General features: G+C 40.0%; 2 protein-coding genes across 4 annotated transcripts in view; one reads left to right on the forward strand and one right to left on the reverse strand.

Annotated features, from left to right (window-relative positions):
- The first annotated feature begins 6,688 nt into the window (after positions 1–6,688).
- Positions 6,689–14,385, forward strand: tmem267 (transmembrane protein 267). Its single transcript, XM_026174228.1, has 3 exons — positions 6,689–6,785; positions 8,907–9,371; positions 12,729–14,385. Exons 2-3 carry the CDS (start codon positions 8,964–8,966, stop codon positions 13,062–13,064), a joined length of 744 nt encoding a protein of 247 aa, XP_026030013.1. The 5' UTR covers positions 6,689–6,785; positions 8,907–8,963; the 3' UTR covers positions 13,065–14,385.
- Positions 14,386–19,315: 4,930 nt separating this feature from the next.
- Positions 19,316–21,905, reverse strand: part of il11ra (interleukin 11 receptor subunit alpha) — a 52,617-nt gene continuing 50,027 nt past the window's right edge. For 2 of the 3 annotated variants that reach the window (XM_026174230.1, XM_026174232.1), the window contains 2 exons: positions 21,780–21,859; positions 19,316–21,197 (listed from right to left, as the gene is read on the reverse strand). In XM_026174230.1, the coding sequence (XP_026030015.1) occupies positions 21,781–21,859 (79 nt within the window). In that variant the 3' untranslated portion in view covers positions 19,316–21,197; position 21,780. Of the gene's footprint in view, positions 21,219–21,779; positions 21,860–21,905 lie in introns of all 3 variants that reach the window. The other variant, XM_026174231.1, reaches the window with a different exon arrangement.

The raw sequence follows: 21,905 nt of genomic DNA on the forward strand, positions 1-21,905 counted from the left end.
AATTCTGTATGATGACATTTCATTCTTTATAGCTTTAATTAAATCACAGATGGGTTTTTAGCCATGCTCTCTTTGTCCACAACCATGATGTGATTCATATTAACCTCAGATGTATTGAGAGTGTGTGTGTCTTTGTGTGCGTGTGTGTGTACCATCCAGAGCCTGTCAGTTCCATCCGCCTTGCTCTGCTCTAATGACTAGTTTGACCTTTCATAGAAAACTGGATGAATGACATGATCTCTGCGTCTATATCACTTCTGATCTGGCTTTTGGCTCTGACCTCTTTAAACACTCAGCTTACTTCCCCTCTATCCACGGCCTCACTCAGTCAAACTGTTTTTGTCCATCTTCCTAATATTCTAACTTCCTCATTAAGCTAATATTTCAAGACGTTTGCACACCCAACTTCTCTCTGAGCATTATTTCACCAGTTTTCACACCATTTTCAAGTCAGATGAACATCGCCGCACACGACTCGCTGAGCACACGGCTTCTGCTTTTGGCAGCAATGTGTTGTTTGCTCTTCAAAAAGTCTCTTTTCAAAGGTATTTTCTTTGTGCCAGATATGCTAACAAGGAATACTCCAAGGCAGCCTCTCTTTAATATACACTCACTTGCTACTTTATTAGACACTTAAGTAAACTGTGTTAGGCTGGCGTTAATTTTGCAGTGATTTGCCATCCACATATATGAAGGAAAAATAATATTAGACACATATTTCATTGCAATGCAGTCCTGCACAACAACATTGCAACAAAAGCTGAAGCAATCTGAACTTCACAAAGGCAGAGTGTGTGCCAACGATGGACTGCAGGAAAGAACATTTTCCCATTATTTTAAATTGGGTGCCAAAGTTAAAACTTTTTGACTTAAAATGATCTTGGAGTGATTTATTTTACACGCAGTGAAAATCTGCCAAATCGAGTATGCAGAGCTACTCGCTGTGGTGACCCCCTGTGAAATTTTTATGTACGGCTAACCCATCTGTTATGTTTCTCAGGGGACAGCAATGATGTCCCTGACTCAGTTTGATCCAATAAACATTGCAGGTTTAGTTATTTAAAAGGGTTAGAGACCAAAAATCCCAATAAACAGTGTTTATACATAATTTGTCATTCCATTAGAAACCATTTCAATCACTATATTGTGCAGTAGAGTTGTTTACCTCTCACAGATAATGGTTTACTGAGAATAATTCACCTGTTCTTCATAAAAAATAAAATTTGATAAAAATTTATTTTATTGGAAAACACTGGAAAAACCTACATATTAAATGAAATAGTTTTACATGACATTTTCTTTTAATTTTCTTTTTTAATTTTAATTATTTTTCTGGATTTTAAGGGAACTTTACATGTTACACTTTACATGAAGCTGCATCTGAGAATCTGGATGAGCTGACGGACACTGTGACATCATACATCAGTTTTTGTGAAGATGTGTGTGTGCCAACCAAGACCTTTTGCACATACAACAACAATAAACCATGGTTAACTCCTAAAATCCAACATCTTCTTAAGGCCAAGGAGGACACCTGCAGAAGTGGTGACAGGGCCCTGTACAAGCAGGTCAGGAACACATTGACCAGGGAGATCAAAGCAGCTAAAAAGATCTACTCCCAGAAGCTGAAAGAACGGCTCTCAACCAACATCCCTGCGTCAGTGTGGAGGGACCTGCGGGAAATCACTAGCTACAGACACTCGGACCGGCGGCTGCCTCGGGTCTCTGCTCCTCCTGCCTCCCCTTTCCCTCATCCACCTGCTGGCCTCCACCACTTGCTAATGTTACTGAATCTGTGGAAGCTACGCCATAGCCACCACCAAACAACTGAGTTATTTTTACACACTGGTCAGCATCCAGCTGGCCAATCCACCACCTTTCGTTGTTTATACCGTTACAAAAAAATAAATCATCGGCCCACAGAGCAAATGCCTGGTATGCCCGATGGCCAGTCCAACTATGGTCGTGCCATCAGTTAACCCTTCGCGTGCCAGCTGTGGCATGCGTGCCTAGGGTTGCCGACCCCTGCTCTACACCAATGACTCCATCTCCAAGAACTCAGCTGTTAAACTCCCGAAGTTTGCAGATGACACCACCATCATTGGCCTCATTCAGGATGGTGATGAGTCTGCATGCAGGCAGGAAGTTGAGCAGCTGGTACTCTGGTGCAGTCAACACAATCTGGAGCTGAACATGCTTAAGACTGTAGAGATGACAGTGGATTTCAGGAGACATCCCTCAACACTGCTCCCCCTCACCATATCAGACAGCCCGGTGTCCTTGGTACCACCATCCCTAGGACCTGAAGTGGGAGACCTCCTCCATCCTCAAAAAGACCCAGTAGAGGATGTACTTCCTGTGACAACTGGGGAAGTATAGTCTTCCACAGGAGCTGCTGATCCAGTTCTACACTCCAGTCATTGAGTCTGTCCTGTGCTCCTCCATCACAGTCTGGTATGGTGCAGCCACTAAACAGGACAGGTGCAGACTGTATGGGTATCATTGGCGCCCCCCTCACAGACAACTCACACCCTGGACACAGACTTTTTGACCTGCTGCCCTGTGGCAGACGGTCTAGAAGCCTGCAGACCAGGACCATCCGACATAGGAACAGTTTCTTTCCCCTAGCCATTTCCCTCCTAAACAGTCAAACTGTCACACTGCTCCCACTAGCAGACTGCAGCTGCACCTTATGTACATTCTGTGGTATTCATTTCATTTCTGTCATCCTGTATTTTATGTATGTAAGATTTAGATTGGTTATTTATTTTTGGTTTACACACCTTTGTGTATGTATGTGTGCATATGTGCATATGTATGTGTATATATATATATATGTATACACGTAAGTGTGTGTGTGTGTGTGTGTGTGTGTGTGTGTGTGTGTGTGTGTGTGTGTGTGTGTGTGTGTGTGTGTGTGTGTGTGTGTGTATTGTGTCGTTTACATATTGCTGTGATTTACATTGCTGTGCTTGAGAGTCACCATCTACTCCTGGGACCAAATTCCTTGTGTGTGTTTGCGCATATACATGGCCAATAAACACGATTCTGATTCTGTTTCTGTTTCTGTTTCTGATTCTGATTCTGTTTCTGATTCTGATTCTGTTTCTGTTTCTGTTTCTGATTCTGATTCTGTTTCTGATTCTGATTCTGTTTCTGTTTCTGATTCTGATTCTGATTCTGTTTCTGTTTCTGATTCTGATTCTGATTCTGTTTCTGTTTCTGATTCTGATTCTGTTTCTGTTTCTGTTTCTGTTTCTGTTTCTGATTCTGATTCTGATTCTGTTTCTGATTCTGATTCTGATGTGTCTTGTGTTAATTTGTTAATGTCAAGCCACAAAAAATAAAGCAAAAATAGTCAACTTTATTTAAAGAATTGTCATGCATTTGTCCACTGGATGGCAGCATAGGCAGTGGGTCTTGCTGTGCGCTGTCTATGGTCCTGAAACAGTCAAAACCCGAGTGTTAGGTCTCTGCAAGTCACCCCATGGTGCTAACTGAGTCAAGCCCACGCACATCTCAGGTTCTTTATGCCCTGTCATTGGGTGACCTGAAACATCCAACACTTACACACACTCTATTTGTTCAACAGAATTTGATTATGAGGCAAAACCCAAATGCCATCAACTTCTTGTGATCTGTCCTCAAAAATAAAAATAGGTCATCATTGTTATTAATGGTGCTTGTTTCATGTCACAACAAAGTGACTTGAAATGATGGATAATGAGGAAAAGAAGGAACGTTTCACCGTGAGAAGTGACTTTCTGCACGGCAAGGTGGCTTGAATCCCAAATCATGTTCGCATCTAGAGTCCAACCAATCACAGGCCTGCTCCACAAATTGCTTGTCAGCCTTACACATCGAGCTCACACATGCTGATGACAACACTCGACAGCACTGACATCTGTGAAGTACTGCAATTGTAAGTCAGTGACACAAAATGAGAGGTCATGTTCGGCACAGCCGCTGTGGAACATTGCGGCCTAATATTTCTGCCAAGCACTGCATTGAAGCCTCGTTCTCAAATTGTGGAGATTCTTGTGATTGTTAGGATCTTGGAGAATTGAGGCATGCCTTCCATGAACAGATAAAATTAGGCAAGATTTAGATCAATCAAGGAACTCACTGCACAAGCTTGATGACTCACATATTGTGAGTCTATCATATTAGCAGCTGTCTGCATTTCCTTCCGTGAAATCCGCACAGTACATTGTGAAGCTGAAGAATCCAGAGCATTTCACAAAAGGTTTGTGTTTTCCAAATGAGGATTTGTGTGTGCAGCAGAATGGTCTGTCAAATGTCAAAGCAGACGCGCACTGCAGCACCATTCAATACTCAAAAATGAAAAAAATAAAATAGATAAGTACATGTGCAAGTGGAACTCGGTGTAACAAAGGGGGGACAAGAATACAAAAAGGGCAGACAGAGCATAAATGTAGAAAAAAAACCAACACATCTAGATTGAATTTGATCTACAGGGATACAATAAAGAGAAACTGGCACATTAAAGGCATTCCATTAAAAGAGATTAGACTCTGTCGTTACAGATCTAATCTCGGATCTTTAATAGAGACATTATTAAAATTGGATTTAATATGAGTGGTGAAATTAAAATTTATTGCATGGTAAGTTTCAGGATTTGAACTGACACACCTATTTAAATACCTTCCACTCAGCAGGTTTGCCTAATTTGAAATATGAGAATTAATATTTTCCGCCAGCCGGGGTTCAATATTAGAATTATTCTGCCTTGCGGATTCACCCCAGAAATGCACTTTTAATTAAACTTGAGCCCAAATGTATTTTAGAGGCATGAAATTATTATTTTGGAGACTTTTTTTTCATTTTTGGATTATGGTGTATGTAATGGAGAAGTCTGAATGTAACACTGTGATAAGTAAGAAATTATTATTTTAATAAAATTTCCTTTGGTGTTTATTATTATTTGGGTGTGTGCTCGTTTAAAGTGTTGAGATACATTTTGTAGACTCTTTCTCCCTCTTGTGGCAACTTGTATTAGCAAATTTATAGGGAAAGGAAAGGAAAGGAAAGGAAAGGAAAGGAAAGGAAAGGAAAGGAAAGGAAAGGAAAGGAAAGGAAAGGAAAGGAAAGGAAAGGAACATTTCCTTATATGTAACTCTGATCTCCTCTCTAAATGTTTTGATATTTCTGCAGCACCAAGCACAGTGAAACAGTGCTTGGCAGTTTGGCAGTTGGAGTGAGAGCACTGTTAATTCCCTGGTTTGCTTTTTAGTTTGTTGTCCCACTGAAACAAATGACACTTGATGCATGCTTAGTCATCCAGGTAAAGGTTTGGTTCATTTCACAGTGTTTACAGTGGGAACAGGAAGCAGTGTGTTCACATGAACTGAATCACCTTTCTGCTAAAAGGTATTTCTTGTACTTGTGTTATGGTACTCTTTTGTCAGTCTGTTGAGTCATCTCCACCCACTCCACCCTGCCTGCACTCTCTTTATCATCTCTCTTGTGTACTGTCTGTTGCTTATGATGGTTGACCCCAGGTATTTAACCTCATCTATCTACAATACCTCTGCTCTGACCTCATCTGTAAACCATCGCGAACAAGAAGAGGCACAGAGTTGGTCCATGATATAATCCCACTCCCTCCTGAAACCCATCTGTCAATTCTACCCCAGAACTCATCACTCACTTGCTGTCTTCATAAAGGCCCTGCTTCCCCCCTGACCTCCACTATATTACTAAAAGTATTCACTCACCCATCCAAATAAATCAATTGAGTTGTTCCAATTACTTACATGGCCACAGGCGTAAGAAAGCAGGCACCTAGGCATGCAGACAAAGAGTTGTAAAAAAGTGTGTCGCTCTCAGGAACTCAGTGTATTCCAGAATGGTACCATGATAGGGTGCCACCTGTGCAACAAGTCTAGTCATGAAGTTTTCTTGCTACTAAACATTCCACAATCATCTGTTGTAACCAAGTGGAAGCAGTCCTCATAACTTCGTGTGGCCTTCAGATTAGCTCAAGAAGACTGCACAGAGAGCTTCATGGATTGGGTTTCCATGACCAAGCAGCTACATTCAAGCCTTACATTGCCAAGTGCAATGCAAAGCCTCAGATGTAGTGGTGTAAAACATGGTGCCACTAGACTTAAGAATGGAGATGTGTTTTTATAAATCACACTTCTCTGTCTGGCAATTCAACAGACCAGTCTGGGTTTGGTGGTTGCCAGGACAACAGTACTTGTCTGACTGCATTGTGCCAAGTGAAAAGTGGAGGTGGGATGGTCCCAACTTTCTGGAAACAGTTTCAGGATGGCCCTTTCCTGTTATAACATGACAATTGGAACAGAAAAAGGCCATCCATGTTTTGAAGAATTGTTGGTGTGGTAGACCTTGACACCTCTGCACAGAGTTCTGACGCACAACCTGACAGAATACTGTTGTTGGTCTGACTCACAAATGTGTTTCTGGAAGAATAGTCAAATTCCCATTAACACACTTCTAAACCTTTTGGAAAGCACTCGGAAGCGCTGGAGCTGCTATAGCTGCAAAGGAAGCATGCATTCACATCATATTAAAAATGTGATGTCAGTCAAGTTCATATGCGTATGAAGGCAGACGAGCAAATATTTTTGGCAATATAGTGGATTTGAACCCTTCTGGTCTTCTAGCGATACTTTGCTGGTGGGTCCCACTCATGCCCTGCGAGTGGCAGCAAAGCACCGCTGAGCGTTGGCGCTACAACACAACACAGCAGAAGAAGTGTGAACACTTCAGTAGATTTACGGATGCAGGGAAATGGGGTAAGGGTTGGTTTATTTTCCAAGCGTTTCATCAAAAATGACATAAAAAATCTCCTATTGATCGGTTATACATTTGTTCTTAATTTTAAATCGGGGACGATGCCTGTCATGACGTGCAATCCATCGCTAATCGTGACAGCTGCTGTCCGCCTACACATAGCAGCATCTCTGTCACTACTAGCCACGTAGCGCCTAGCACTGTCTGTGGTGTTATTTTAGCTCGCTTATATTGGGTCTAATTAAGATGTCTTTAATGTTTGTTTGACTTTAATGTCAAGTCAAACAAACATTACGCGGACCGCAAGGAGCTTTGCAGGCAGGGACTTCAGCTGGAGCCGCTAGCCGGTGACAAAAATAACCAGCTAATTAAATTTTCATTCATAGGAGCATCTTCAAGAGAAGCACTGCTGTTGCATCATCAGCTGGTAGTAAAAGACAAAAGCAGGGCGCCTTTTGAGTCTGTCCTACATTTCGCTCAGTTGCATGAGACGCATCAGATCTATTTTTGCATGCCCCCATGGTCCAAAAAATAAAAAATAATCTGGGTGTTGGAAAGCTGTGGATTTTCAGGGAACTCAAACTGTCTTATGTGTGTGAACTTTGTATTTGTTGTTCAGTTCTCCACAGTACTTTATTATGTGTTGTTATTAGGTATTGTTCCTATGTGGAAGGTGCGGGGTGGTTTTTGTTTGCTCTTTTCATATAGGTATGATCTGTAACTGAAATACGTGCACTTACTGGACATTTTATTCGGCGCAGCTTGCTAGTATTGGGTTGTTCCCCCTTTTACCTGGTATGGATTTAAGCAGGTGCTGGAAAGATTCCTCCGAGATTTCCTTTAGCGCATAGGTGTCAAACTCTGGTCCGCGGGCCAAATTTGGCCCGCAGCCTAATTACATTTGGCCCGCGAAGCCATACCATATTATTATTAGAGCTGGCCTACTGGTATTATACAGCTAATATATATATTGTTTAGTATTAAGCTTTGCTTGTTCCATATTCAGTTTTTCAGCAAAACTTGTTTGAGTCCATAAGAAAAGATTCATTCTCATATCTGGAGGAAGATTTTTTTTTTCCAATAAATATTAATGTTAGCCCACAACCTTGTTCCAGTTTTGAATTTTGGCCCACTGTGTATTTGAGTTTGACACCCCTGCTTTAGGGTGTGAGTCACATCCTAAAGGTGCTCTGTTGGACTGAGATCTGGCGACTGTGGAGGTCACTTGAGTACAGTTTAAGAAACCAGGTTGATGATCTGAGCTTGGTAACGTTGCATCTTATCCTGCCAGCCAACAAAAAGGGACAGACATGGTCAGAAACAATATAGGTATGAAAATTTAAATAAATAAATAATAATATATATAATATAATTGTGTTGGCCCTGCGACAGACTGGCGACCTGTCCAGGGTGTACCCCGCCTCTCGCCCTATGACAGCTGGGATAGGCTCCAGCGCCCCCCGCGACCCTGAAAAGGATAAGCGGAAGCGAATGGATGGGATGGATGGATAAATAATAATAACATTGAAGTTTGTTAAATGAGCCCATAGTTTCATTTATCAGACACACATTTTTCAGGTGTTTTTTTTTTCTGCTTTTCATACATGAATTAATTTAAAATTAATTATCCTTTATTTTATGCCTTTATATTCAATTTTTCATCTGTCCAGTTTCATATGCACTGATTCATGTCAAATGAATATATTTCACCTTTAAAAGGCAATGTTGTCCACATTTGGAGACAGGATGGGGGTGGCGGTAGTGGGAATTTTACAGTTGGATTGTTTTAATTGTTATTTTATTATCAAGAACTCATTGGTTATGTTTTGTCTATAAAAATTCCCCAGTTAGGTTTGAGTTGCAATACAGTGGAAGCTGCTTTTAGAAAGCCCTCAGGACAGCTGACATGTGTCCTCTAAAGAATCTAAATAAGACACAAAATATGCTTCCTGTTAAAATACATCAGTGTCAAAGTCTGTCACCAAAAATAAGTAAATAAAATAAAATTTGTGTCCATGAACATGCATTAGAGTGTATGTGTGTGTGTGTGTGTGTGTGTGTGATTGCTTCACGTTTGCTCAGATAAGCAGTGAATGATGAACCTTTTATTTCCTTTATTCCAGTTTGCCTGAATCTTGCTGACCTTTAATGCTGACTGGCCCCTCCAGCCATCTAACAACATGCAAGGATTCTACTCCAAGCTCGACTCCTCCCCTTCTTCGTCCCCCTTGTTGGGACCTGGCCTCAGGGGAGATGGTGCTCCCGTACCTCTCAGCCTGGCTCTGGAGACGGAGAGAGCTCAGGCCCTCCTGCAGACTTTCAGTTCCGCCTCCCTGCTGGCGTCGGCAGGACTCGGGATGTTCTGTGTGGTGGCAGACCACGTCCTACAGCTGTCTGTCATACAGCAACACTTGTGGCTGCGTGCTGTCTTGGACAACGCCACGCACGGATTGGTGGGGCTGTGGTCATGGGCAGTTGTTATTGGACTGAGGAAAAAGAGCGATTTATATGAGGTGTTACTCGCAGGGCTCCTGGCATCAATCATAGACCTGGACCACTTCTATATGGCTGGATCCTTATCACTCAAGGTAAGACTTTCGCCATAGAGGGTTAATCTGAATGCTTAATAAGCTTACAAATGATAGGGTACAAAGTATTCCCTAAGTCCTTCACCTTTCTCTTGGAGAGCTAATTATTTAGTGATTAAGTCTTAAATGCACCCATACATGTGCCATTATAGTAGATTACAGGACACAATGTTCATTATAACCTTCCCACTGAGAGAAAACACTGAAACAACCCATGCAGAAAATTTTAATTTCACAGACTTGTTTTTATTTTTAAGCCTCATGAGTTGCTATTTATCAGGGATTGTAGGTGTTTGTGTTTGGCAGCAGCCATGTTTTTCTTGTAAATGTGTTCAGTTTCTTTGTCAGATAATCCACGGGGATGCTAAATCAAACGAGCGAGCCAGGAGAACCAATGCTGGAGTGCAAATGGTTTCTACTCCAAATGGCCACTGAATATTAATAAGTTTGGATCCTTATGAAAAAGATCTTTTGGGGGGTATTTTGCCTTTGTTACATAACAACAGTTAGACACAGAAGAAATGATGGGAAAGTAAGTGGCATGCAGTAACAGGCCTGGGGCAGAATTCAATCTGGGCTTTTCTGATATGGATTTTATGCCGGGAACATAGCACAATCCACAGGGTGAGCTATGGTGACGCACCAAGAAAAATACTACTTCATTTTATATGTATGTTAAAAAATGACTGTCATCCATTACATCATTGAAATATTGACTATTCTTTTGGTCTTTCAGCCCAACAGTGTAGCAATGTATCAAAAATTTAAATTGTATCTTTAGACACTTTCACTGGCAGAAACACAGCATTGGTTCTCATTTCTTTAGTTGAATCTACAAAAACATGTTAGTAACTTCTTTCATTGTGTTACTGATAGAGAACACACACACAGACAGCAGATAACAGTTTAATTGACAGGCATAAAACTGTATGTCAGCACCAACAAAGTGATTCTCAAAGAGCAATTAGCTAAACACTTGGTATATCTTAGCATGGTGTGCAGTGTGAAAAAACTGAACAGCTTCTATAAGTCATATAAATCCAAAAAGTTCCAGCAAAGATCTAAGAGACGCATCTGACCTGTCAGTTGATCCATCTACATATACATATGCATACATACATTTAGAGTAGGGCTGCCACGATTTGTCGACTAGTCACGATTACGTCGACTATCAAAATCGTCGACGACTGATTTAATAGTCAACGTGTCGTTTGAAGCTTTGTAAGATCGCAAAAGACGCAGGAATAATAGCAGGATTTAAGAGTGTAATAACAGACTGAAACAGAAGATGGCAGCACAGCATGTACAAGGATGCCAGCTGCCGTTAAACCCCGAAGAAGAAGAAGCAGCTGTGTCCCAGAATTCATAGCGCGGCCCAGCTTAGTTTCCAACAATGGCGGTAGCTAGTTAGTTTTAATATTACTCTTATTATTCTTTCTGGGTCACAAAATAAACGTTTAACATATTTTCAGGTGAGAATGTAGCTGTGTAAACCTCAAATATCTGCTCAGTTTATCAGGACACCACATATTTTCAAAAGCGCTCCGACGTTTTCGGAGACGTCTGTTACCCACTAGCTCGATAGCTAGCCGGGGGCTAGGTCACTAGCGCCGTGAGAACACCGGACTCCCGGCAAATTGTTTTCAAACCCACCGCCGTCTTTCGCGACTCAGGTTAAATATATATGAGTCACTTAGATAAATTAAAAATGTTATTGTTTGGCTTTTTTTTTGTATTTTATTTGTTCCTCAGTAAATCGGTTTGGCTGAGATTAAAGTTATAGTTTCTACACAGCTGAATAAACGTCAAGCAGACAGCTGATTATCAGAAGTGTGAGATGCTGGAGAATATACCCCGGTGTCCTGTTATATTTTAGAAAGCAAGGAGTTTATTAAACTTTACCGAAACAATCTGCAAATTTCATTAAAATTGAATAAACTATCATCTTGTCTTTATTTTTAGTTAGCACCTTAAAAGCTTAAAGCTGTAAGCTAATGATAGTTATATAAGAGCAGATGCTGCTGGTGCAATAAGCTGTAGTTTTACGTCCAGTGATGGTTGCTGCATTTTATTTTTGAAGGACTTTTTGTTTATTTTGGATGATGATGATGATCTGATTAGTCGACTAATCGCATAAATAATCGGTGACTAGTCGACTATCAAAATAATCGTTTGTGGCAGCCCTAATTTAGAGATGTACCTCATTAGGGCTGCCACAAACGATTATTTTGATAATGACTAGTCACCGATTATTTTTGCGATTAGTCGACTAATCAGATCATGCATGCATCTGCTCTTATATAACTATCATTAGCTTACAGCTTTAAGTGTTTAAGGTATGTGCTAACTAAAAATAAAGACAAGATGATAGTTTATTAAATTTTAATTAAATTTCCAGATTGTTTCAGTGGAGTTTAATAAACTCAGCTGTCTGCTCCTTGCTATCTAAAATATAAACAGGACACCGGAGTATATTCTCGAGCGTCTCACACTTCTGATAATCAGCTGTCTGCTTGACGTTTATTCAGCTGTGTAAAAACTATAACTTTAATCTCAGCCAAACCGATTTACTGAGGAACAAATAAAATACTAAAAAAGGCCCAACAATAACATTTTTAAGTTATCTAAGTGACTTATATATCATGTTTAACCTGAGTAGCGAAAGACGGCGGTGGGTTTGAAAACGATTTGCCAGGAGTCCGGTGTTCTCGTCGGCTCTAGTGAGCCTTGCCCCCGGCTAGCTATCGAGCTAGTGGGTAACAGACGTCTCCAAAAACGTTGGGAGTGCTTTTGAAAATATGTGGTGTCTTGATAAACTGAGCAGATATTTGAGGTTTACACAGCTACATTCTCACCTGAAAATATGTTAAACGTTTATTTTGTGACCCAGAAAGAATAATAAGAGTAATATTAAAACTAACTAGCTACCGCCATTGTTGGAAACTGAGCTGGGCTGCGCTATGAATTCTGGGACACAGCTTCTTCTTCTTCAGGGTTTAACGGCAGCTGGCATCCTTGTACATGCAGTGCTGCCATCTTCTGTTTCAGTCCGTTATTACACTCTTAAATCCTACTACTCATTCCTGCGTCTTTTGTGATCTTACAAAGCTTCAAACGACGCGTCGACTATTAAATCAGTCGTCGACGATTTTGATAGTCGATGTAATCGTGACTAGTCGACTAATCGTGGCAGCCCTATACCTCATACGTGTGTGTGTGTGTGTGTGTGTATGTGTGTGTGTGTGCTGGAGCATGACTCATGACAGGATCTCCACAGTACAGAACACTGTTGACATGGATTGACATGTTTCCAAAGGATATATGTGGTGCTAACGCTGTCTCTCACTGCTCTTCCAGGCTGCTGTCTCACTCCCTCAGCGTCCACCGCTGCACTGTTCCTCTCTCATTCCCATCATCTGTCTCACTCTCCGCTTCCTCATGTGGCTCGGGCGCCTCAAAGACGCTTGGTGCTCCTTGCCATGGATGCTTTTCATTTCCATGGTGACACACCACGTCCGGGATGCAGTGCGCCACGGCCTGTGGGTGTGCCCATTCGGCAACACGGCGCCGATCCCATACTGGTTATACGTCAGCACCACGGCGACGCTCCCTCACCTGTGTTCAGTGCTCATGTACCTGACGGGAACCAGAGATGTGATATTCACTAAACACGGGGTGGCCATCGATGTTTAAGGCATCACCAACTTTGGATCACCTTTGGATAAAAATGTTCTTAGTTATTTAAAATAATTATCAAATACCTTTAAATTCTGAAGAACACGTATATATGGCTATGAAGACATTTTTCAGTTCATTTGACATAAATAATGAAAACTTTTTGTTTTCTTTTCTCACAAAGAATGAGAAAGCTCATTATATTATAAGGAAAGCAGTAAACATTTGACTTTTCATTGGTGGAGATGGCTGTAAAATACTAAATTAGCTTTTTGAAATGGGAACATCCCAATATAAGTGCCAATCACTGTTTTTGTTTGTTTGTTTGTTTGTTTTCCTTTTCATGGCATGGATTTGTATCAGAATCCTCTTCAATAACCTGGGGACTAAATGTAAAGATGTGAACCCTCTTTTTACTCATATCTTTTTTACCAGGGCTTGCCCAACTTTTTGCTCACCTACACAACACCTCACAGACTTAAATCCCGATGCAGGTTCATCACTTTTACTGTCACTATCCAGCCTCATTCAAAGGGCGCTGAAGGAAACGTCAACCAAAGGCAAAATCAATTCCAGGCTCTGCGAGACGTCTTTCAGTTTCACTCTTAGTGCACCTCAAAACTGTTTTTCTTTATAGTACGTTAAAAATCTGCCCACATACGGTTCTTTATTTCCCATGTCTATTACCAGCAGCTAAACAAAATGTCCTCTTTGGCTGTTAATGCTTGTAATATCCAGCATGTCAACATACTGCAACTTTCATTTTCCTGCCTGGAGAAGCCTTAATGTGCACTCAGTCATAACTTTTCCTGTAATGGTCAGTTTTTAGAAATCAGTTTGTAGGGTAAGTTGAGCCAGCCACAGAAATGGATAACATCAAGTCTCCTTATTCCAAAGGTGAAACCTTGCCAACAGTGAGTTATATGTGGCTCAGAGGCTTCTTTACTGTGCACGTCAATCATCACAGGAAGGGAATGAATCCCCTTTTAAGACATGCTGTAGTAAAGATGCTCAGTTAGGTTTTGGCTTCCTGCTGTTATGTATTTCTTTGACGGCTTCAAGCTCGGCCCTCGTCGTTTGAGCAAAAACTGTGACGGACGAGTAAAGTCGGTGTGATTCGGTGTCCTGACACAGCATGGAGTGAAACTTGAAAAAAAGTTGAGTTTAGATTTAGATCATCAAAATGGAAGAAAGGGGACATGCTGTGTTAATCATCTGTGCGTGGTTCCAGCATTTTTCCTCCCATAATGCTGCCATATTTATATGGCTAACAGTGTGAGGTACAGTCTGTATCAGGGGTGTCCAACTCCAGGTCTCAAGGGCCGGTGTCCTGCAGGTTTTAGATATCACCCTGGGTCAACACACCTGACTCAAATGATTAGTTCATTACCAGGCGTCTGGAGAACTCCAAGACATGTTGAGGAGGTAATTTAGCCATTTAAATCAGCTGTGTTGGATTAAGGACACATCTAAATCCTGCAGGACACTGACACTTGAGGCCTGGAGTTGGACACCCCTGGACTATATGCTGAAATTTAGCTTTTCAGCGGTGAAAACGGGGTTTGCAGGACTGTTTGTTTTCACTCATTATAATCACTTTGCTGCATTATCAGCAGCAAAGATATACCACATATAGAGTTTTTGTCATTACACTGTTTTTAGATGTAGACCAAATAACATAAACACTCATTAACAGTATTATACACTGGTTTAAATGATGCTTAGTAATGTTGTATTATAGTGGGTTTAGAAATGGGTATTTGAATATAAGCAACATGCTTTCAGTATAAGAGAAGGTGGACTTGAATTGTCTGTTTCCAGATGGAAAACAGGGATACATTTTTGTAAAGCTGGTGCTTGGTGATTAAGGTTGTAGTTGTGCCTGTTGTCCACTAGGTGGCTACTGTAGTTTCACTTTTGATGATCTTTATTTATTTATTTATTTATTTATTTCCATTAGTAAGTGGAGGTAAATCAGGAATATTTAGTTGTGATTGTGAAATAAAATAATGGATGAGGGGGAGAAAGTTTGAAAAGTGCTCATTGTTTGGGGGAAGAAAAACAAACAAACTTGCTGGTACATAATAGTTTGAAGTGCTCTTTATTTGATTTATTACAGGCTTGTCTGTTTTGTTGCTACTTTCTTGGAAGGGTCACAGAACGGATCGGAAACAACTGTTTGAGTAACAGAAGCGTTGAGTAACACTGGAGTTTTAAATAAAACAAAACCAACATAGAAGACAAAGGCATTGTAAAGCTTTGCTTATGACTACCAGGATGCGGAAAAACAGCTTTAACAGTGGCAAACAGAGCACCGGCCTCCACTTTACACTTATTTAACTTGAAGTTTAGTGCTTATGGAAGGAATTTACACGCTGGCTGTTGTCCCACTTTAACTGCCAGTGTCATTTTCTCTTTTATGTTTACCATATGACTTTAAGTGTTGGAATTTGCACTATTTAAGTTTTGTGCTTTAAAATAATGTTTTGTATTTTTGGACAAATATGTTTTTGGTTAATAGTAAAGTATATAGTAACAAGATAGTTTTAATGTAGTGTTATTTTATCTCAATAAAATGTATCCTGTGTATATTTGCTGTGTTTTTGTATAATGACTTGCATCTTTCTGAAGTTCTCTAAGGGCTCTGAAAGTTTTTCGTCACGGGGTAAGGTCTGGTTATTTGCTCAAAAATAAAGAAATGAGGGGGGTGGGCATACTTTTAGCTGTTCCCCTGTTTTCCACGGGATTGCAGAGGATCCACGTGTTTGATTTGGCACTGATTTAACATCCTGACACAATCCTATTTTTCTGGGCTTTCGTCCAGCAGTAGGAGTACACTAGCTCAGGCCTCCTCCGAGATCTTTTTGTGTGAAAGGCAAATGTGCAAACTGCCAGTCTTAACCTTTCACCACCAGGAGGCAGCATTTTACCAGAAAAGTTTTAGTGAAGTGTCAAAAAAAACCCAGATAAATGCAGCCTTTGGTCTAATAAGACTTTGGTTCAGTGGTGAGTACTGTCACCTTAGAGCAAGGAGATTCTGGGTTCAAACCTCACAAAGGAAATTATCTGTGAAGGATTGTTGACTTTTTCAGGCCCTGCTCCAGCATAAGTTACTGTAGTGACAAACCCTGATAAGAAACAAACCACCTTCATAGTCCTAAAAAGCCAAGGTTAACCCTGACATTACCGGAGACAAAATCCTGCTTCACAGTGCATGCCTGGTGGGATAAATGTTCTAAGATCCCTCGTTAAGCACAGTTGAGTGCACAGCTATGAAACACTAAGCATTATACAGTAATTGTCTGGTCTGAGATACATTAACCAAAAGGCTTACTTGGCAAAGCTCACTGTTGGTAACATAAGACAGTTACCTCCATTTATAAACTAACGATGGCAAACACGAGCAATAACAGCTTTTATCTTTCTAAGTGGTATTGTCTTAAACTGACCTATAGGGTCAGTACAAAGCCCTTGTGCCAATGTGCTAATACAATACTGTGTGTATTCCACTCACAGTGGGTTTATACTTGCTCCAACTGATTTACACTGCTCAAACAGAAGCGCAGATTGGAAAATGAATCTGTGCATTTTTTTCCTTTTATCACCAAGATTATAGCTCTTTATTTGGCTGAGAGTGTCACGCCCGACTGCACCAAGTACACTATGAGATTTAAATATCAAAGGTTTCTGAGCTATAATGTACGGCTGTTATGATGGGCATAAACAGAAGCACTGAGAGCCACAATGAAGACTTGTCTTATTTGCACCACAAACGTTGCCTTTTATGTTATATTTCCTTACATGGTGTAGAGATATTCATCACCCTTCTTTGACTTTATTAGTAGCACTACCTGGTGCCACCAACTTTGTCTGTCTACGACAAAGTATCTTTGCGCTAAACCCCCCTGCACCACAAATAAGACTGTTGTCAAAGTGTGATGAGAATATCGGGGTTATTTCCTTCTAATTATTCATCTTAAAATTCCTTGTCACGAAGACAAGAAAAGGTAGCTTAAGCATTTAGACGTCAGAAACTGCCTCAAAGAGAAAAGGCCTTAAGGGGAAATTCTTTCAGCTTTTACACAACGCAAAGAACCAAACAATAACAGACATCTTTTTTTTTGAGTAACTCTAGACAATTGGATTTTTTTTCCATCAAACAACCAAAGAATAAACTGTGATACACAAGGAAGTAGATAAACTTTATAAAATAAATGCGCAGCTGTACTGAAAAGATAATGGAAACTACGGACAAAAGGTTAGTGAACCATAACATTGAATTTTCATGGGAAACAAAAGAGAAAAAAAAGGAATAGAAGTGTGATAAAATAGTTTTTTTTTATTTCACAGACACCAGGACAGGAAGGAAGAAAAAAAAAAAAACAGCTTATGGTGATATTTGTTGAACACGAGGAAACAAAAATGACTATGTACATCTGAGAATGGATGCCTGAGTTTCATCGGAGTTGCGAGAACTAAAAGTCAACAGGCTCCTCTAACTGTCACATATCGCAGAGGAACAGACTGTAAATGAAGTTTGTCCACACAGAAAAAAACAAAAAAATAACAAAAACACCAAGAAAGACAGAAAGAACTCCATAGGCATACACTTACAGAAAACATGTCACATTGAACCCTTAAAAACAAAATAGACAGGGTGAACAACAGTCACTGATATAACAATAATAATGATAATAATAGTAATAGTAAAAACACATCTTATTTATAGGCGCCTTTTAAAATATATGGCACTGTGCCCGGAAACTTGAATCTGATGGATGGTTTATACAATTTATCAAAGTTTACTTTGAATATTTATCATAAAAATATCTTTAAAACAGGTATTTCACTTTTACATTACTGTGTAGATTGGAAAAATATTAACTTTATTACCTGTAAATCCAGTAATTATGGCAAAGTGGCTTCTATGTTATATTTACCATCTTTTTTAAATTCCTAATTTGGCCTTATAAAACTGAATATTTAGTATAAAAGTCACACAGAGAGCAGGTAGTGGGTTCACTCTTGATTAAAGTTTTTTTTGACTGGACTTTGGAAGGACAAGACAAGCATAAGAAAAAGAATTTACTATACAAAGATTCAGCTACAAAGATTGTTTTAAATGACAAAAAGATGACATTCATTGCACCAATAGTAATATTTAAAACAAAAACAAAAAACAGAAGAAATTAAAATCAAATTTGTGTGCACATTCTAGTACAAAAGCTCCGAATGCATCCTTTTATATCTCACATCCATCAGAGCCCCGAGTTTACTGGAACACAATTTAAAAAGGAAGTAAAGGGCGGGTTCTCAAATTGACTCTGTGAATAATTTTTTTAATATTTCACTGTCTTTGTGAATGTTGCCACAAGAATGGAGGAAGGAGAGTGTCAGTGAAAAGAAAACATCCATTTGTGGTTCTATTTAAAAAAAAAAAAAAAGGAATTAAACATTGGATAAGGACTAACTCAGTAAACACGTTGTCCATACAGTAATCGTACAGTAACACAGCTTCATATAACTGGGGGGAAAAACACACACACACAATGCTGGGAAGACTCACAAGAAATGGCTTAGCTCAGGCTATTAATACTATTGAAGTCTCCCTTCATTGACACTGTATTCACTTCCAATTCGTCCAATGAGTTTTAGTATTGACCTAGAGTGATTGACAGGGAGCATGTAATGCATTTACCTATGTAATATTGGTGTAGAATGACAGATTTATTAAAAAGAAATGTCCTTAACACAAGACTGAGCTAAACCATGTCTGTCAATCTACCCCAAAGATTATGTTTTTTCCTTACATATAAACACCACATATAACATAGGTATGCATTTTTTTAAAGTTTGATATACAATAATATACAAAAAAGCTTCAACTGGATCCATGCATAATATGTGGAGCTAGCTTGAGAGACAATACAGTTGCCAAACTGGGAAAAACAAAAAGAAGTTGGACTTGGATGCACCTTGTGTTTCTGAAATGACAGCCAGCAAAAGAAACTACACAGCCTTAGATGAGCAGAATGTAACAACCAAACCAGCAGAAAGAAAGAAAGAAAAATTGCTTCTCAAGCAGAAGAGCCTCTCGGTTCCATCTGTGGTGCAAAGCTAGCAGGACACAAGGTTTATAGGCACAGGTGTGAAAAGCAGGACTAAAGCAGACAAGCTGTATCGGAGGTATTTTTAAGTGTTGGCCACCCAGAAATCGAGTGTTTTCCGTGAGGCGATGGGTTTTGAGACAGATGTACAGTGAGCGAGGGTTACTCTTGTCAGTTTATTGCGTGCGTGCTCATCTCCACCACCGCCCAGCATGCACTGATCTACCTCATAAACTCAAAGGTTAATTGAACAGCTGATGCAGGTGGTTCTTGTACAATCTCTGCAGTTGATGGCAACTATTCGATCTGTGCCAATGCCCCGCTGTTTATTTCCTCTCCCCAAATGTCCCCTAAAAAACAAACAAAAACCCCAAGAAAAATCAGCATCCTAAAACCATCGTTTACATTCATTTTAGTAACTGCAGTGAAAGCCTAGTGCTGCGTACCCCTTTCGATGTTAGTTACTATGGTGAACAAGACCGTAGTAACCACCCAGAATGCACCTCTCTCGTGTATGGACAGATATGAGGCGTGCGAGTACACACATTGTTCCTAATGATATCAAATGCAGCACTTTCTGCATCACTTTCCATGTTTCGTGTTACAATAAAGCAAGCTACTTTGTAGCACTTTTTGCTTTTGTCCCCTCAAAGGCCCTTTGAGGGCCCCTTTTGATCTAAACCTTTGCCCTCATTTCATTAGTAACATCACTCTAATCTTGTAATTTATTAAAAAAATAAAAATAAAATAAAAAACATGATAAGGAAACTTTTTTTAACGGCCTCATTATGTCATATTTTGTCTTTAAAAGGCTGACTACACCAGTCAGTTTATGACAACAATTTTCATCTATTCCAATTAAATTTTAAGTTCCAGCTCTTCAGATTTACTACTTTCCTCTTTTTCTTATGATTTCATGGTTTGACTTAATAATGAATCTGAACAAAACATACTCCCATTTTTTTTAACACAATGACCCTGGGGTTATTATTATTGGCATTATTGGCATTGACAAAACAGCTGAATATGTATGCTCTAATATTCTCTAGATGACTAAGAATCCATGTATTTTCATAATGCTGGTGATCTGTGAAAGGCCAGTATCTTTCCCTCTTTCTTTTATGCGAGTCTTTCATTCGCACACATTTAGAAACAGTGAATGGATGGACAGAAAGAACTACAATAAAAGAAAAAAAACCTTTACTTAATATGCCAGACAACATAACAGGGATATCATGCAACATAAAATCACTTGTCATAAATGAAACAAAGTCTATTAAACCCCGGACCTCATTCTCTATGTCCATATTCTCCCTCATGCCAGCAGCAGGTGACAGGTTGCTCCCTGCCTCCCACCTGAGCCCATAATGCCCGTCATTGCTTCTTTGGCATCAGACACGCACAGAAATTAGCAGAAGTGTTGCTTCCTTCACAGCATTGAGTCGGTCAATCAGTCGAGGTGAGAATGAACATGTGTTACCTCTCACAGTGATTGAGAGTGTGAGGAGTTCTGGGTGACGAGTTGTTCCAGAAACAATGTTCCCCTTTGCTCCTGTTTGGCAGCTGCACTTGTTTTTCCTTATTTGTTGCTTAAAAGTTAAAAAAAAATGTTTGGGGAGACTTGACAGAGCACTGGTTATGAGTGAACTCATATGTCCCTGTGCAGTGTTGCTCCTACAGTCGTGTGTAGTAGTGAGCATTGCTGAAGTGAAGAGGACTGTCCCTATACCCATGGACGGCAGGTAGGAGTCTCATGTTGCATTATGGGTAGTGCACTTGTAGTCACTGAATATGTCCAAGGAAATCTTTCAAAAAAACTGTCCATCAGTCAGCCGATATAAACTGGTAATGACCTTACTTTGTCAAGCTCTTTACATGAGTTAGTTCCTGCTGCCTTGGATTCTGGATGGACTCTTGAATGACGCTCTGTGTTTAATATAGCCAAATACGGACGGTCAGCATGTTAACAGCGGGGAATGGTACAGGCTGACACACTGGTGAAACCCCAGAAGGGGCTGATGGGTTGAAGATGTTTCAAATTAACCTGAGATGAGAGGAGAAAAAGCTGATGAAAAATGAAGATGGGAAGGGAGCACGTGAAGGAGAGCAGAGTAGAGGGAAGCAGGAGGGAAAAAGGTTTTACAAAAGCACAGATTTAAATAGCAGAGTTAGATGACAGATATACAGCCATACTTAGAGGGTTATAATCTGTGTGTGTGTGTGTGTGTGTGTGTGTGTGTGTGTGTGTGTGTGTGTGTGTGTGTGTGTGTTAGCCTTATAATCACAAGTTGGCTAGCTATCTGAAGGGTTGTCTGAATGTTGTTTATAGCATTCTTTTGAACCATTTTGGTTCTTCTTTAGGCAGTGGCTCACTAGCTTAGTGCTCTTTTGAGGGCATTTTGCTGTACTTATACAAATTTGAAAGAAGTGACATTTAATTAGGAGTTTAATTATCTCCTTGCCACAGAATCTGTTCACCATTGAAATGTCTGAAACTGTCAAAACTCCCAAATGTGCTCATCTAAACACAAAAACAGACAGGTATGTTCACATATGCAGCATAGTTTATGTAAGGGGGGGAATAAAAATGGCAAAAAGCCTCTAAAAAATAGTAACAGTTTCTTACATTAGATTGGGATGGACTTCATCTTGACCATAGAGGTGAGCTCTTGTTTGGTGGCATGATCACGTCGCCTCTGTCTCATCCTGGATATACAAAATGAAACATCAACACTGACTGACAAAAACTTTA

The sequence above is a fragment of the Astatotilapia calliptera genome, chromosome 7 (genome assembly GCF_900246225.1).
Source record: "Astatotilapia calliptera chromosome 7, fAstCal1.2, whole genome shotgun sequence".
NCBI lineage: Eukaryota > Metazoa > Chordata > Actinopteri > Cichliformes > Cichlidae > Astatotilapia > Astatotilapia calliptera.

Coding starts and splice junctions, on each gene's coding strand:
- tmem267 (XM_026174228.1), top strand. CDS start 8,964: ATGCAAGGATTCTACTCCAAGCTCGACTCCTCCCCTTCTTCGTCCCCC. Junction 9,372..12,728: donor CTGGATCCTTATCACTCAAG/GTAAGACTTTCG, acceptor CTGCTCTTCCAG/GCTGCTGTCTCACTCCCTCA.